Source organism: Buteo buteo, chromosome 10 (genome assembly GCF_964188355.1).
Source record: "Buteo buteo chromosome 10, bButBut1.hap1.1, whole genome shotgun sequence".
Lineage (NCBI taxonomy): Eukaryota > Metazoa > Chordata > Aves > Accipitriformes > Accipitridae > Buteo > Buteo buteo.
The window spans coordinates 3,930,577-3,945,421 of record NC_134180.1 but is presented as its reverse complement, the minus strand read 5'-3'; the positions used below and the strand labels follow the sequence as shown (position 1 = coordinate 3,945,421).

The 14,845-nt window shown below is 55.2% G+C and overlaps 1 protein-coding gene across 2 annotated transcripts; it reads right to left on the bottom strand.

Moving 5' to 3' along the window:
* Positions 1 to 933: 933 nt before the first annotated feature.
* Positions 934 to 13,882, bottom strand: MAP2K2 (mitogen-activated protein kinase kinase 2). 2 transcript variants are annotated; one of them, XM_075038103.1, is made up of 11 exons: positions 13,737 to 13,882; positions 11,813 to 12,023; positions 10,258 to 10,404; positions 9,520 to 9,597; positions 9,019 to 9,070; positions 8,799 to 8,923; positions 7,077 to 7,290; positions 6,119 to 6,183; positions 5,186 to 5,247; positions 4,452 to 4,497; positions 934 to 3,085 (listed from the first exon to the last, which is right to left on the bottom strand). In XM_075038103.1, exons 1-11 carry the CDS (start codon positions 13,820 to 13,822, stop codon positions 2,975 to 2,977), a joined length of 1,197 nt encoding a protein of 398 aa, XP_074894204.1. In that variant the 5' UTR covers positions 13,823 to 13,882; the 3' UTR covers positions 934 to 2,974. The 2 variants fall into 2 exon arrangements, with proteins under 2 accessions (XP_074894204.1, XP_074894205.1); XM_075038104.1 differs by lacking the exon at positions 13,737 to 13,882 and adding an exon at positions 12,559 to 12,706.
* Between the last annotated feature and the right edge of the window lie 963 nt (positions 13,883 to 14,845).

Genomic DNA, 14,845 nt, shown 5'->3' with positions numbered 1-14,845 from the left:
CTGCAGCGTGGCCCCGTGACCCCCCCAAAAGCCCTCCCCATGCGAGGACCACCCCAAAACTGCCTGCAACACAGATAGAGAGAGCACCCACATATGTCTGGGGCAGGGGGCAGGACCCCAAACACCCCCATCCTGTCCCACAGAAGCAGCGAGGTTGGGGGTGCCCCTTCTTCCAACCCTGGCCGGACCCCCCCCATTCCTCCCTGCACCCCCAAAACCCCACCATGCCGCAAGGGACCATGCTCACGCCCAGCCCCGGGACCCCACGGGACCCCCACCACGATTTCCAGTCAACATCACTGAAACCTGCTGCAGCTCTCATGGGTGGAGTGAGTTTATCCTGGTCTCTGCAGGACAGCCCAGACCCCCGGGGAAACCTCAAAGTACCAGGAGAAGCAAAACCAGGACCCCCCCCCAAATGCCACCACAGGAGCTTCACATCAGGGACCCCCCCCATGCAGGGACAGCACCAAGACTGGTGCTCAGCATCACCTCCCCAGCATCCCCGGCATCGCTAATGGCACAAGAACTCTGCAAAATAAAGTTATTTTTCAGTTCTGGGCCTGATTTCGATTTCGCCAAGTCTGCCCTGGGCTGGCAGAGCCCACCTTCACCTCTCCCTGCTTCTTTTCACCCCAAATATTTCAGAGCTGATCCCGACTCCCCTGGGGCAGGATTTAGGGCATCGCACCATCCTCAGACCTTGCACCTGTTCCGGCCGGGGCTGCCTCCTGCCAAGATAATTCCATTATCGCCTTCTTCCGCCGGAGGCGGCCGATGGGCAGCGCGGCGAGAGCCACCGGCGCATCCCGGCGTGGCCGTGTCCCCAAGCACGGTCAGCGACATGGCTCCCATCCAGGGAAGGCCCACTGGGGTTCCGGCTCTGCAGGGGTTAAAGCCACTTGGGGCACAACCAAGAAGAGAAAAGGCCTGTAAATGTAAAGTGCCATTTATTTTTTTTTTTTGTCTCATGATGAAAATACCAAGTTTAAAAAAAATAAATTGCACCAACAAAACGCTCGATATGCTTTCTCCTCCTCCTCCAAAGCCCAGCATCAAACCCAACTGAAAATATCCTAAAGCTTTATGAACTGTCCCCTTCCCCACCTCCCACTTAAATTAAGAGGCAAAAAAACATAACGATGAGCATCCCCGCAGCTCCGGGGCGACTTGCTTGGGCATGAGCTGAGCCAGCAAGCACAGACATACCCGGCCCCCCAAAACCTGGGGTCTCCCCCTCCTGGTTTGCCTTGGGGGGAACGCAGCTGCCCCCAGCACTCGCTCCAAGCGAGGCAACGCCATCATCCTTTGCTAGGGATGGGGAAAGAAAAGGGTAAGAGGGGTTTGGGGCTACCATGTCACGGCACTTGTTTTTGGGGGGCTGTTGTGGTGGGACCTAAGCGCAGGCAGAGATGTCAGCTGCCAGATCCAAGGGGATAAAAAAAAGCAGCCCAAAGAGAAGGAAAACATGCCAAAAAAAAAAAAATCCCACCAAGCTTCCAAAAACCATCTCCTCACAGGGGGCTTAGGGATCACAGAGGTCCCACACAGTGGGGTACAGGGGAGCAAGTCACCCGAAAACACATACACGTGGTGGAAAATGAGGCGACAGCGGGGAGCTGTGGTGCTGGCAGGGATGGATCCGGCTGCTTTGCCGGGGCTCAGCCTTCACAGCCATGGCGGGACCCGGGGGGCGGTTTACCAGGTCCTTCCTGGGCGGGGGGGGGATGCGACAGGGAGAGACCATCAGCCATGGTGGTCTTCAGAAAACCCTGTGGCCTCAGGACAACGTGGGTCTCGCTGGGTGGGTTTATCCCCTCCCTGAAGGGCCCAGCCTAGGCACCCCACACCTCCCGGATGAATGGAGTGGGAGGCTCGGGGGGGCTCCGATGGGGAGCCCTGGGGCTCTGCTACAGCCACGATGGCCAAGGCCCCTCGTGGGGTGGGTGAGAGGCAGCTGGAGGAGGAAAACCTGCAGCCTGGAGGGGTTTCACCCTTCCCCGTCTCCAGGAGATGGCGGGGTCAGGAGAGGGACCCAACTCTCGGGCTAGCCCGGCTCTGTCCTGGCCACTGCACAACCGGGCTCTGCCTCCCACCTCTCTGCTCTGGAAGGAAAGCCCGTGCTCTCCCCTCGCCTCGGCACCTAAAGGTGAGAGCCACGGTCCTGGGGGGACCTGCTCACGCACCCACCCCGCAGCTCCCACCCGATTCCCTCCTGCTGCGAGCCGAGAGCTCGGCCCACGCTCAACAGATCAAGACCCTTCACTAAATATCCAGTGCGCGACAAGAACAGGCTTTAAAACAATTGTTTAGAAAGAAAACAAAGAAAATACAAATCTCTCCTCCACCCGCAGACGGGCCAGGAGGGAGGTCACTGCTACGCTCTTCTCCAGCTCAGCCATAAATCATCCCGTACACCCGCCCGCATCAGCAGGGTGCCCACCTCGTCTCCAGCCACCCCGGGCAGGATGGTGACACTGTTTCTGGCCACCCTAGACAGGGTTTCTCCAATTCCTGGCCCCACCAATATCTCTGCCCGAGAGCCCACATAAAAACGAGGGAGGAGGTGAAACGTCTGCTGTGCCCTTGTCCCTGTCCCCTGCCACCATCTCACATACATGCAAGCGTGCACACATACGATTCTTTTCTTTTTTTTTTTTTAACCCAAGTGAACATGTTTCCAAAAAAAAAAAAAAAGAGAGAAAAATTAACATAAGCAGCACCACATTTCCCAAGTGTCAGGAGCTCCAGAGCTGGAGCAGAGGCCTGGAACACCCCCACATCAAAAGAAACCAACCCCTCTTTGGCTGGGGGACGGCCGATAAAGACGCTTCCGAGGGGACGGTGCTTTGCCGCTGGGATGCGAGGCGAGCGTGGGCCAGGGAGAAGGAAGGAGGGCAGTTCTGTCATTTACTGAAGGAGAGGAAATGGTGACAGAGGCAGATGTACTGACACCAGGCGGTCGGCTCGGCCTTCACATGGCAGCACGGGTGGGTGTACTGGGCTGGTTCAACCGTAGCGTTTTGCACAGCCAGCCGGCGAAATCCACCTCCTCCACTTCGGAGCGTTTGATGAAGGTGTGACTCTGAAAGCGAAGGGAAAGAGGGTTAGGAGCATCGCCGGCTGCTCCCCGGCTCCCAAAACCCAGCCGTGCCATGGGCTAGACCCTGGAGAGGTGAAAAGATCCTGGTGCCACAGCTCAGGCTGCTCCCAGGCAGCGAAAGCAGATTTTGGGACAGTACTTGTTCCTTGCAGCCCCGTGGCTGGGATTTTAATCCGTGCTGGCCACATAGTCAACACACAGGCATGGGAGCAATGAAGATTTAGGGGAGAGCAGAGCCTGCATGGCCCCTGCCTGCAAGCAGACGAAAACCCTGCTCCCCGGGGCAGAAGGTGATGGAGAAGCACGGGCAGGACAAGACAACCTTCGCACAAGGGCACGGGGCCACAAGGACACAGGCCACCTCCTTTGCAAGGGCGATGTGGGAGCACCCAGATGTAGCTCAGGGGCTCAGCATGCCGCTGAGGAGGAAAGCTGAGGTCAATGTGGTTAAACTGGGCTTGTAGAATGGTTTGGGTTGGAAGGGACCTTAAAGATCATCTAGTTCCAACCCCCCTGCCACGAGCCGGGACACCTTCCACTAGAGCAGGTTGCTCAAAGCACCGTCCAGCCTGGCCTTGAACACTTCCAGGCATGGGGCATCCACAACCTCTGTTCCAGTGCCTCACCACCCTCAAAGTCAAGAACATCTTCCTAATATCTAATCTAAATCTACCCTCTTTCAGTTTAAAACCGTTACCCCTCATCCTATCGCTACACTCCCTGATAGAGTCCCTCCCCATCTTTCCTGTAGGGCCCATTAGGTACTGGAAGGCTGCCGTAAGGTCTCCCCAGAGCTTTCTCTTCTCCAGGCTAAACAACCCCAACTCTCTCACCCTGCCCTCATAGGGGAGATGCACCAGCCCCCCCGATCATCTTCACGGCTCGAGCAGGTCCATGTCTTTTATGCTGGGGACCCCAGAGCTGCACACAGTACTGCAGGTGGGGTCTCACCAGAGTAGAGAAGAATCCCCTCCCTCGACCTGCTGGCCACGCTGCTTTTGAGGCAGCCCAGGATACGGTTGCCTTTCTGGGCTGTGAGTGCCCATTGCCGGCTCCATATATTCACATTCATCTGCCCAGATGAATTGGGAAGCAAAGGTTTGTCCCAGGCACCTCCGCAGACATGGGACAGCTGGGTGGTTCCCATCCCGGACTCTGCATGGGCTAGATACCATCACTGCCTTTGAATCACAGGTGAGTCATTCCCTCTCCCAGGCTCTATTTGGCTCATCTTAAACTCAGCCTGGGAGTTTCCAGCCTTTTGAGCAATAGGCACAGAGGGACAAGGCAGCAGTTTACAGATCTGGTGCCACCTCACTGTAGAAAGAAAATTGCTCTCCCCACTTACCATCAGCATCTTCAGATCTGCCCGTTCTGCTGGATTTTTAATTAAGCTGAAATGAGAAGAACAAGAGACCAAAACCAATGCTGAGATGTTTCTTGTGGGAAACCAGCTATCTGGCTGGAGAGGTCTCCAGCTTCACCAAAAGCCACTTGGCCTCCTGGTTGCTTTCCCCAGGAGCCTGGCAGCATGGAAACAGCTCACAAAGCTTTATCTCCAACAGCCCAGCTCCTAGGGAAAGCTGCAGGATCTGTCTCTTCTGGATTGTGTGGATGAACTGCGCCCTGCAAATGGAGACAAGGACCTAATGCTTGGCGGGGGATGAGTGATTTTTATAATGTCCAGTCTCTGTGATTCAATAGGAGCTGCAACAGCATCTTCAGGTGTCCCCCCACCACATCAGAAGGTCTGGAAGTTGATGGTGTATGCCTGGTGCCTGCAAGGCTGTGGGGTGACTCACAGCCCCAGCAATCTGCTCCACCATCCCCCTGCCAGGTTCATATTTAGAAGGTGCTGGGATACTGCTAAGCATCACCACAAATAAAATACTTTTATTCCAACCCTTCCCAAGGCAGGAGTTCCCAGCACAATGCAGGATCATACTGCGGCCAGGGAGAGATCACCTACAGAGCATGGAGAACACTGCGTTACACTGAACATTTTGGGTGGAGCGGCAGCCTGCAGAGCTGTCAGGGAGTACATACAGGCCTCCACCTTCAGCTGTAAGATGAAATCCTTACCATTTATTTACAAACTCCTGGAAATCTTGCGTGAAAACTCCATTCGGCAGCTTGGGAGGTGGCTGCAGAGAAAAGAAGGGTTTTCTGCATCACTGTGTGTTAATGGGTCAGAACATAGAGTGTCACCTACAGTCTTTAATGAGCTGCAGAAAAGCTGTGCTCTACAGCTACCCTCCTCCTCCAAGCTGCCCTTTACAACTAGGGAACTGCTCTCTGCCATTTCTTACCCTGGCAGAACGTGGCTGGGCTGGCAGCAAACTGCTGCCCCAGCATGACACGCACGCAGCTGGGGGGGACCCCACACTGAATCACTGCCAAAGCTGGGAAACTGAAATTGCAGCATCGCAATTCTGGATCCAAGCTTGCAAATCCCAGCTCTGGCAACGCCTACAGTGGACGAAGCCGATCCAGAAACGACAACTGGGGGTCAATTCCTATCACCCTGAAAGGAGAAGCTGCTCCTTCCACTTGCTGGTGGGATGGACCCTACCTTCCAAGTCTGGCAGGACATTTCAGCCTGGGATTTTAGCACTGGTCACCCTCATTCAAAGGGCTTCATCTGAGAAAACATGCACAACCTCAGCATCTGCACAGAGGGAGTGTTCATCCTTTGCTGATCTAAGAAGAAGCATGTTTGAAACGGCCAGTTGCAGAAGGAGCAGGTCATTACAGCCAAGAGCTCCCTCGCTGCTCTCCTCTTTCAAGGGTATTAAAAACTTCCCCTGCAGAGCCTTATTCCAAAACCAGAGATTCTTTTGCATTACAAATAGGTAACAGGGAGAAGGAAAGGATGTCAGTGCAGCTCAGAGGGGCTCTCTATCGAAAAGCCCCTGTTCAAGCAAAGGTTTCAGAGCCCATCCTGACTCAGCAGTGGACATGACGCTGTGGTACCTCAGGGAAGCCCAGCAGAGCCGACAGTAAAGAAATACCCACCTCATTAACTATATAATCCAGCAGTTCAAAGATGGCCATCGCAGGCCGGCTGTCCATCCCATGGCCTGCACGGTTAAGATGACAAAAACAGTGGTGAGAGGCTGTTCAGGGACAGCAAGGGGCCTCATTTTGTGTGAAAAGCATGTGTGCTGTGGGACTTTAGCTGGGAGCGGCAGAGGCAACCCACTTGGGAATTGACTCGTGGTTAAAAAAAATAACGGAGCGAAAACGAAAACACATTCCAAAACCTTGGATTTCTTTCTCTGTGCCTATAGTCCAGATTTATTTCCTAGCTTGGAGCATTTGGAGAGTACCAGACCATCTGCTGTGGCAGGCTGGCAGCGCTTCTAGAGCCTTCTGCTTCCAAGCAAATGGCTTGAGCAGAGCCTCCTTCAAACACCTGTGCCAGTGTGGTACCTCTACGAGAGCTCCCAGCAAAGCTGTTCCCAAAAAGCTGCCCTAAGCTTGAAAGGAACCTGTTGGCAGCATGGGTAGAGCCTGAGGAGCAACATGGGCTGTGACAGTGTCCCTCAAAGCATCTCCTCCAAGGGATCCACATCCCAACAGCCTGCACCATCCCCAGCACAGGGTGATTTGCTGCATGGCTTGAGCCTTCTCGTGGGACGCAGCAGGGTCTAAAGGCAGATTAACTGAGCTCTTCAAAAATCTTAATAGACCCTGGTTGACATCCTGAGAGCAATCTCCTCGCCTCCCCATGCAAGATCAGACTCCTGCCTGTGCTCGTGAGGAATTACAAACCTCCGTGGTAGAGTGGATAGTGCTGGAGCATTGACATGGCTCCATCTGCTCTGCAGAGAGGGGCCTCTCTAGAAACACTCACCTCCCCACCACAACCTCATCCAAAACGGCCTTTGGCTAACCCAGCCACACCGAACACAACCCGACCCCTTCGCCCCCACGTCTGCATGTTGTTTCCAATGCATACGACAGCCCCTACCACTGACGGGGCGTCCTGGGGGCCTGGCCCGCGGCGAGATGCTGTGAGACTCTCCCTCTGCCCCGTCCACCACAGGACGGCCAAATATTGCTTCCAGTTCCTTGGAGTCTGGCGGGGGGATTGGGTACCTTCCGATAGACAGCTCCACTAACGACAGACCCATGCTCCAGATGTCGGACTGGACCGAGTAGTGGGTGCCCTGCAACCGCTCGGGCTGGAAGGAAAGACCACAGAAACACACACTGACACAGAATATCAATACGCAAAGTCATAAACATCATGCACTGAAATTAAATAGATGAGACTCGATATCCTGACAGCCTCTCCAGCTCAGCTCTCCACCCCTTCAGGGAAAGGACTGTCCCAAAGGGGTCATGTGCAAAGGGGATGCAAATGAAAGATCATGTGCAAACATAAAGCACTTGTATGCAGCTAATCAACAGCTAGAGTTGAGCAGCATTTACAGCTGCTTACACTTAGGAGTCCAGAGTACACAGTAGGAATCTATTTCTCTGTAGCTGAGATCTAATGAACTCAATTTATTAACAAAATTTTTTGTTTTCCTGCTCATTCCTGTTAATACCCAAGAGGAATTTGAGGAGCAGAAAATCCACTCTAGGCTCTTACCATTGAAAGAGAAATAAAAATTAAAAATAAATCAATCAATGCAAGTCATCCATACTGGCAGCTTTGAGTCAGCTGTGCAGACCCAGTGGCTGAGTGCAAAGGAGATATTATTTTTAAATAGCCACTGTCTAACTATAACTGTACTTGAATAACCATTCCCAAAATACGAGAGCAGCTCAGACCTAAGCACTGAAGTGTAGTCTGATGGCTTCCCTAATAACCCACCGCTCGTTCCCAGCCACAACTACACGTGGTGAGGTGAGAAGACACCCACCTACCCTCTGCCTTTCAGCCAGCAGGACCTGGGAAATCAGAGCCAGCCAGGAGGTGATTTTATTGTCATGGACACCATATTATCTGCAGCTGAGCTAACACTGATGATTATTCTCATTTAAAGGAGGAGAGGCACAATCAGCTCTTCCTGCAGTTCACCCTCACTGGCTGACTCCAGTTCGGCTTTAATTTCCCATTAGCCTGTACAAAAACCCAGCTGTACTGAACTGGTTTTACCCCAATTTTGCCAACAAGTGCACATGGTCAAAGCAGCAGAGGAGGTGCATGTACCAGCATCTGCATCCCCTCCACAATCGTTTTTCTGCACAGAGCTTTGCATACAGAAAAGAGAACGATGTTTTTGAACCCACAAACACTCGCCAAAATAAAACATGGAAGCATTTGTAGGATCTGAAACATCTTTCCCTGCAAGTCTCTGCACTTCCACATGCCACCAACACTAGCCAGGCACAGGCTGGAGTCGACAGGACAGCGACTCCTCAGGAGGATGAGGAGGCATCTGCTTCTCCAGCACAGGACAGTGCCTCAAAGCACTGGGCTAGCCCCCGATGTGAACCAGGAACAGGGCAGTCCAGATAAGGAGGGAAACACAGAGCAAAACTGTAAGCAAATCAGACACTACGTGCTGATTCTGTAAGAGCTGAGTTGAACCCAAATTGTAAAAAAAAAAAAACAAAACAAAAAAACCAAACCCAGAAAAACCCCAAACAACCAAAACAAAAACCCAAAAAAACCCCAAAACAAAACAAAAAAACAAACCCCCCAAAAACCCAAAACAGCCAACGGTTGAAAGGAACTTACAGACATGTAGGACCGAGTTCCCACAAAAGAGTTCGCCATGGAGTCAATGAGTTGACCGCTGACCCCAAAATCACACAGCTTAATCTCTCCTCGAGAATTAACCAGAATGTTAGAAGGCTTCACATCTGACAACAGCAAGAGACAAGAGCATAAACACAACTCTAGGTAAAATACAGGGCTCTTGTACTGCAGGCAGTTATTTTTAGGTTCCTCCTCTCACCTCTGTGCATGATTTGGTGCTTCTCTCTCAGATACGCCAAGCCTCTCAGAACCTAGAAGGAAACCAAAGACAGGATGAGGTCAGAGCTGGGAAGGGAAGTGCTTTCCCTTCAGCAGGACACGTTGCATAAACTCTGGGTGCTGCCACACTACAGCTTGGCGAGGAAAGCCATCCCATAGTGTCCACGTGTTTCAGGGTTTGCAATTTATCATCAAGTCAATCACAGATCTGGGGTTTACCGCCCGAGAAACCTTCTCCCAAATCTTCTCCAGGAGAGGCCAACACCAGCTGGTGCAATGCAAGGGGTTGGAGCTATGGAGAGCGGTTACGAATATGCTTTCCCCCCTCCCCTCTTGCACACACCACTGCCTCTTGCCTTAGGTCAGGATAGGAAAGCGCGTACGGGGAAACGAAGAAAGCTTCCTAAGGTAATACAAGCATTATTCCCAAACCGTGCCCAGCAAATGCTTTCTGGAAGCCTGAAGAGCCACCGTAACTCACCGCTATACTGACTTTCCCCAAGATCTCCTCTGGAATTCTTTTGGCTTCTTTCAACACTTGATCCAAAGACCCACCATCCTAAAACAAAGAACACTGAAATGACCAACACGCCAATCGCCAGTAGGAAAACAGAGCAGCTGGCTGTACAGGCAAGCATGCACAGGGAGGGCAAGTGGTATATGAGCAGTATGTAGCATCCCAGCTCAGCTGTCTGCAACGACTCAGCATCAAGCACACTCTGTTTACAGCAGAAAAAAAGATATCTGGTAATCAGAGCTCAAGCATCTTGCTGAAAACTATTTTAATGCTATCTTCTATCAGCTCTACTTCTTGCTATTAGTTCTTAGCTTCCTTTCTCTCAGTGGTAAATGTGAAGATGATGCTGTCAGCACTGATCCGGAGGAGCGACAACACTATTCACCGCCAGAGACAACAGAAACTGCACACTGTGCTTCACTGCAAGCTCTGTAGAGTGGCAGGTTTACAACATTTCCTTTTGGCCAACCCCCCAAACCTCTGCTTCCGCTTTCCAAAAAGTCGATCTCTCTGTCATACCAATGCCTAAGCAGGAGAGTGCAGCTCCTACCAGGCACACAGTGGCCTTGCTGCAGCCAGAGCAAGGAGCCATTGTAGCTGCCAGCACCCTAACCCATTTCACTTGCAATTTCAAGTCTTGGGGAGATGCAATTCAGAACACTCCAGGGAATGGCAGTTTGCAGAGGAGGAATGGGGACTCACCATGTGCTCCATGCAGATGGAGATCTCTCCGTCGCTGTAGAAGGCTCCATAGAAACCCACGATATATGGGGAATTACACTCGTGCAGCACCTGCAGCTCCCGGATAATCCGATTCCTGATGGCCGGTTTGATTTCTAAATGAATCAGCTGCCAAGAAAGAAAAAAATATTCAAGGTGTAATGCCTGGAAAAACTTACAGGAACCACATGAGCAAGTCCTGAGTGTTGGAAAGAATCAAAAAAAACCATCTTCAAGGGAAGCTCTGCTTTGGCATAGACTTTTTACCATATGCAGGCTAACATTAAGGATAAAGGGAGAGGTAGAGCCCAGTTAGCGACTGAAGCAACTGCCGGCCATGTAACACCCAGAGATCACACAAGATACAGAGCAGAAAGACAAGTCAGAAGTTTGATGCAGATCCTGTCTGCTGAGTCAGACCATTTTCACAAGTTCTGTAGGTGTTGTAAGAAGAGGTGCTCTGATATCAAGGAAACCACAGAAAGTAAAAAAATCCCATGAAGATTATGCACGTGAAAGAGCAGTTGCTTTATTCCTTGGGCTCCACATAGAGTCAGTTAACACAGCTGTGGGTAGAGGCTAGAAAATACGATGGCAGGTCAGATAAAAGAGCCACTGTTACTGTAAGCTCTAGGACACCCTACCCCAGGGATGTCTGTCCTTCCCACAGACCTACAAAGGCCAGCATCTACAGGAAGGACAGCAGCTTGCCTTCACTTCAGTTTCTGAACATGGAGCTCCCAACAGTCTTAAAACCACCCAGCGACAACCAACGCTCCCAAATCAAACACCCTGGAAGACTCTGAGAACTCGGCTGAGAGTGAAGCCACCTAGAGAAGCAGATTTGCTCATGAGACCCGCTAAACCATCCCAACAGCAGGTGAGACCAGACCTTCAAGGAAGCCGTCCTACAAATGAGCGGTTGCACTGTTCTCACTGAGCACTGCCTTTTCTAATAGGCAGACAAAGCATCTCCTAGTTTTCTACTGTAGGGCACCACAGTAGAAGACATTGCCCATAAACCTGCATCTGAGAGGAACCGCTGTCACGGCTGCTTGGAGCTTCCTTAGGGATCTGTTACGCGGGGGGCGAGGAACATGTGTGTGCCAAACCCATCCTCCACCGGCCATTTCCAGTCCTTGTTAGCAACAACCTAGGATCCTCAAGAGATCTGCTTCCTACTGCTTCTATCCAGTTTAGCCAAGTTCATTAAAACTAGCTTCACTGGAAAAAAGAGTAAACGTATGTTTTTACACAAGACGCTCCAAACCCCAGGGACCTGTTGCCAAGAGCACAGTCTCTCCCAGGGGAGGACTTGGAGACGGGCAGGGCGGCTTGGAGATGAAGCACGAGAGGCTCCATGTAAAACCTAGCTGGGGCCGGCCAGGACCACGGTCCTGACCCAGGCGAAGTGGTTAGCATGCAGACAGGTCACTGCAGAGAGATCCCAAAGGAAGCTGGCTCTCCCAGAGCCAGGGCGAGTGCCAGACGCTCTCTAGCATGACACCACCACCCACTCCTCCCGCTCCCCCATTACCTTCCGTGCCATAACAAGCCCTGAGGGTTTGTGCTGCACTTTGGTGACCACACCGCCATTGCCAGCCCCCAATTCGGAGATCCTCTCAAAGTCATCATCCTTCAGCTCGCCCACTTTGGCTTTCTGTGTGAGGAAAGCTTCCAGGCGCTTCTTCTGCTGCTCGTCCAGCTCCAGTTCCTCAAGCTTCTTCTGAAGGTCCACCAGGTTCGCCCTGGAGAGGGGAGGAGGAGACAGGAGGGATGGTCAGAGACTACAAGGGCAGCATCAGAGAAAGAGGGTTGTTTTTTTTTTAGGGAAGTGGAAGGAAATAACTGAAAACCATCGTCTGACATGTACTCAGCCCCTGATACAGCAGCAAGACTAAAGCAAAGCTCTGGAGAGAGGCAGGGCTCAGCTCTGGTGCTGACAGGGTCACACGGACAGCAAGACCCATGGTGCAATATCTGCCCAACACGCACATCTCCTCTGGAGAGGAGCTTTAGTGCAGTCAGCCGTTTTGGGAAAGGCAAGGAGTAGGGAAAATACTTCAATCCTTAAAGAGGCAGCACAGCTCAGCCCGGAGAGAACGGCAGCACCAGCAACCTCTCCCTCTCCCAACAAGGGAAGCCAAGCTTGGATTTTGCTGCGAAACATGAGAAGGGCTTTCCACGGTGTCCAGCAAGCCCCTGCTCCATTACATCCCCTGCTCCACCACCCCCAAACCCACCACTCCCAAGCACAAAGGGGTATCTGTGCTCCCCCAGCACCTGCTGCTGAGCTCCCATTGCCCGCACAGGCTCCAGCTGCTCTCTCCATTTGCTGCTCACCATCTTATCCCCCACCACCCACACCTAGGGCAACGGTTCGGGACAGTCTCACCCCACCCCTTCCACCCCGCACCCCCATGCGATGCTCTGCCTCCCCCAGCACTGCCCATACCCCCCTCTCCACCATCACCCTTTGTCTCACACATCCTGCCCCCCCAGTCCTGATTACCCCCCCCCCCCCCAATCTTGCCTGCCCAAGTCTAAGTCCCCATCCTAGCCCCAACCTCTGTGCCCAGGCCTGGCCCCCACATGCCCCAGGCCCTGGCTGCCCCCCGACCTTCTCCTAGCCTCCTCTGCCTTCCCTGCCACCCCGCCCTCAAGCAAACCTGGGGATCAGCCCAGCCTCCACTCCTGCCTCATCCCATCCCCACCTGCCCCAGCCCAGCCCCTCTAACCCCCAACCTGTCATCCCTCCCAGCTCCAGCTCCCGGACCCCCTACCCACCCCAGACACCCCCAGGCTGGGCCCATCCAGCCCCCCAGCCACGGCCTGACCCTGCTCCCCCCGGGCCTCCCTTGACAACCCCCCACCCAGGCCTGTCCCTGCTCCCCCCAGGCCTCCCCTGACCCCCCTCCAGGCCTGCCCTGACCCCCCCTCCCCCCTAGGCCTGTCCGTGCTTCCCCCCAGGCCTGCCCTAAACCCCCTCCAGGCCTGTCCCTGCTCTCCCCAGGCCTGCCCTGACACCTCCCCACCCAGGCCTGTCCCTGCTCCCCTCAGGCCAGTCCTGACCCCCCCAGGCCTGCCCTGACCCCCCTCCAGACCTGTCCCTGCTCCCCAGCCCTCCAGGCCTGTCTCTGCTCTCCCCAGGCCTTCCCTGACCCCCCCCCCAGGCCTGTCCCTGCTCCCCCCAGGCCTGCCCTGACCCCCCTCCAGGCCTGTGCCTGCTCCTCCCAGGCCTGCCCCTGCTCCCCAACCCACCAGGCCTGTCCCTACTCCCCTCAGGCCTGCCCTGACACCCCCCCCCCCCCCACCCTAGGGTCTATCCCTGCTCCCCTCAGGCCCTCTGCCCGCCCTGTCCCGGCCCTCCCAGGCCCGGTAACCCCCCCCCCCCTTCACCACCACCACTCCGCCCCACGACCGCGGCGCAGGCTGGGCGGGCCCCGCCACCACTCACTCACTCGGCGGAGCCGTCGGGGCTCGGCCCCTCGGCGGCGCTGGGGGCGATGTTGAGGGCCGGCAGCACCGGCTTCCTCTTGGCCAGCATGGCCGGGCCGGGCCGCGCCTGCGGGGCCTTAGCGGGGGCGCGGCCGCGCGGCGCGGGGGCGCGCGGGGGCGGGGTCAGAAGGGGAGGCGGGGCCGCGCGGGGCCTATGGGAGCCGCGCGGCGCGGGGCCGCGCGGGAGGGGCGGGGCCAGAAAGGGGCGGGGCGGCAGAAAGGGGCGGGGAGGGGTGAGAGTGGAGGCGGGGTTGTGGAGTCTCGCGAGAGTTCGCTGAGGCGGGGGGGGGGGGGGGTAGAGGGAGGAGGAGGCGGCGGGGAGGGCGGCCATGGCTGAGGGGGGCGAGGCCTGAGGTTGGCAGCTGAGGGAGGGAGCGCTAATTGTCTTCTCAGTAATTAGAAGGGACCCCCCCCAGCCCCTGTCTGCCCTGCCCAGCCCCTGTCTGCCCTGCCCAGCCCCTGCCCGCTCTGCCCTCCTGCCTGGACCCCAGGCAGCAGGCCCAAGGGGATGCTCGAGGGCCCTAACGAAGCCGGGCAATTAGCAGTCCCTGGGGAAGACCGTGGCGACTGACGGATGGACGGACGCCCTTTGCTCGGTTCCAGGGGCTGCCGTCTCTGCCTCTGGGCCATAAACCAGGGAGCGGCGCGGGCAGCTGCCGCCCGGTCAGAGGGCGTCGAGCGGCCGATAACGGGATGCGGCCTTGTCCCCGCGCCACGCCTCGGTCACACGCCGCCTTACTCACCCGTCCCCTCCCTGCGTGAAGGGGATCCGGCGGGATCCCAAGGGATCTGGTGGGAAGGGGCTGATCTGGAGGGTGACACGCGTTGGGCTGGCGCCCTCGCCGCAGGGTGATGGGGAGGGACGAACGCGGCGGTGGACGAACCGTAGCGTGTTTGGCCCCCAGACAGCCACGGGGGAAATGGAGGCATGGAGGGTGCAGGCAGGCCTGCCGGCAGGCAGCAGTCAGGCAGGCAGCAGAACTCAGGTATCCGGGCCAGCCCTGGCCGCAGGGAGCGGAGGGGACCGTGGTTTGTTGTGGAGGAAGCCATAAGTGGTAGAGTCCAAGTCAAC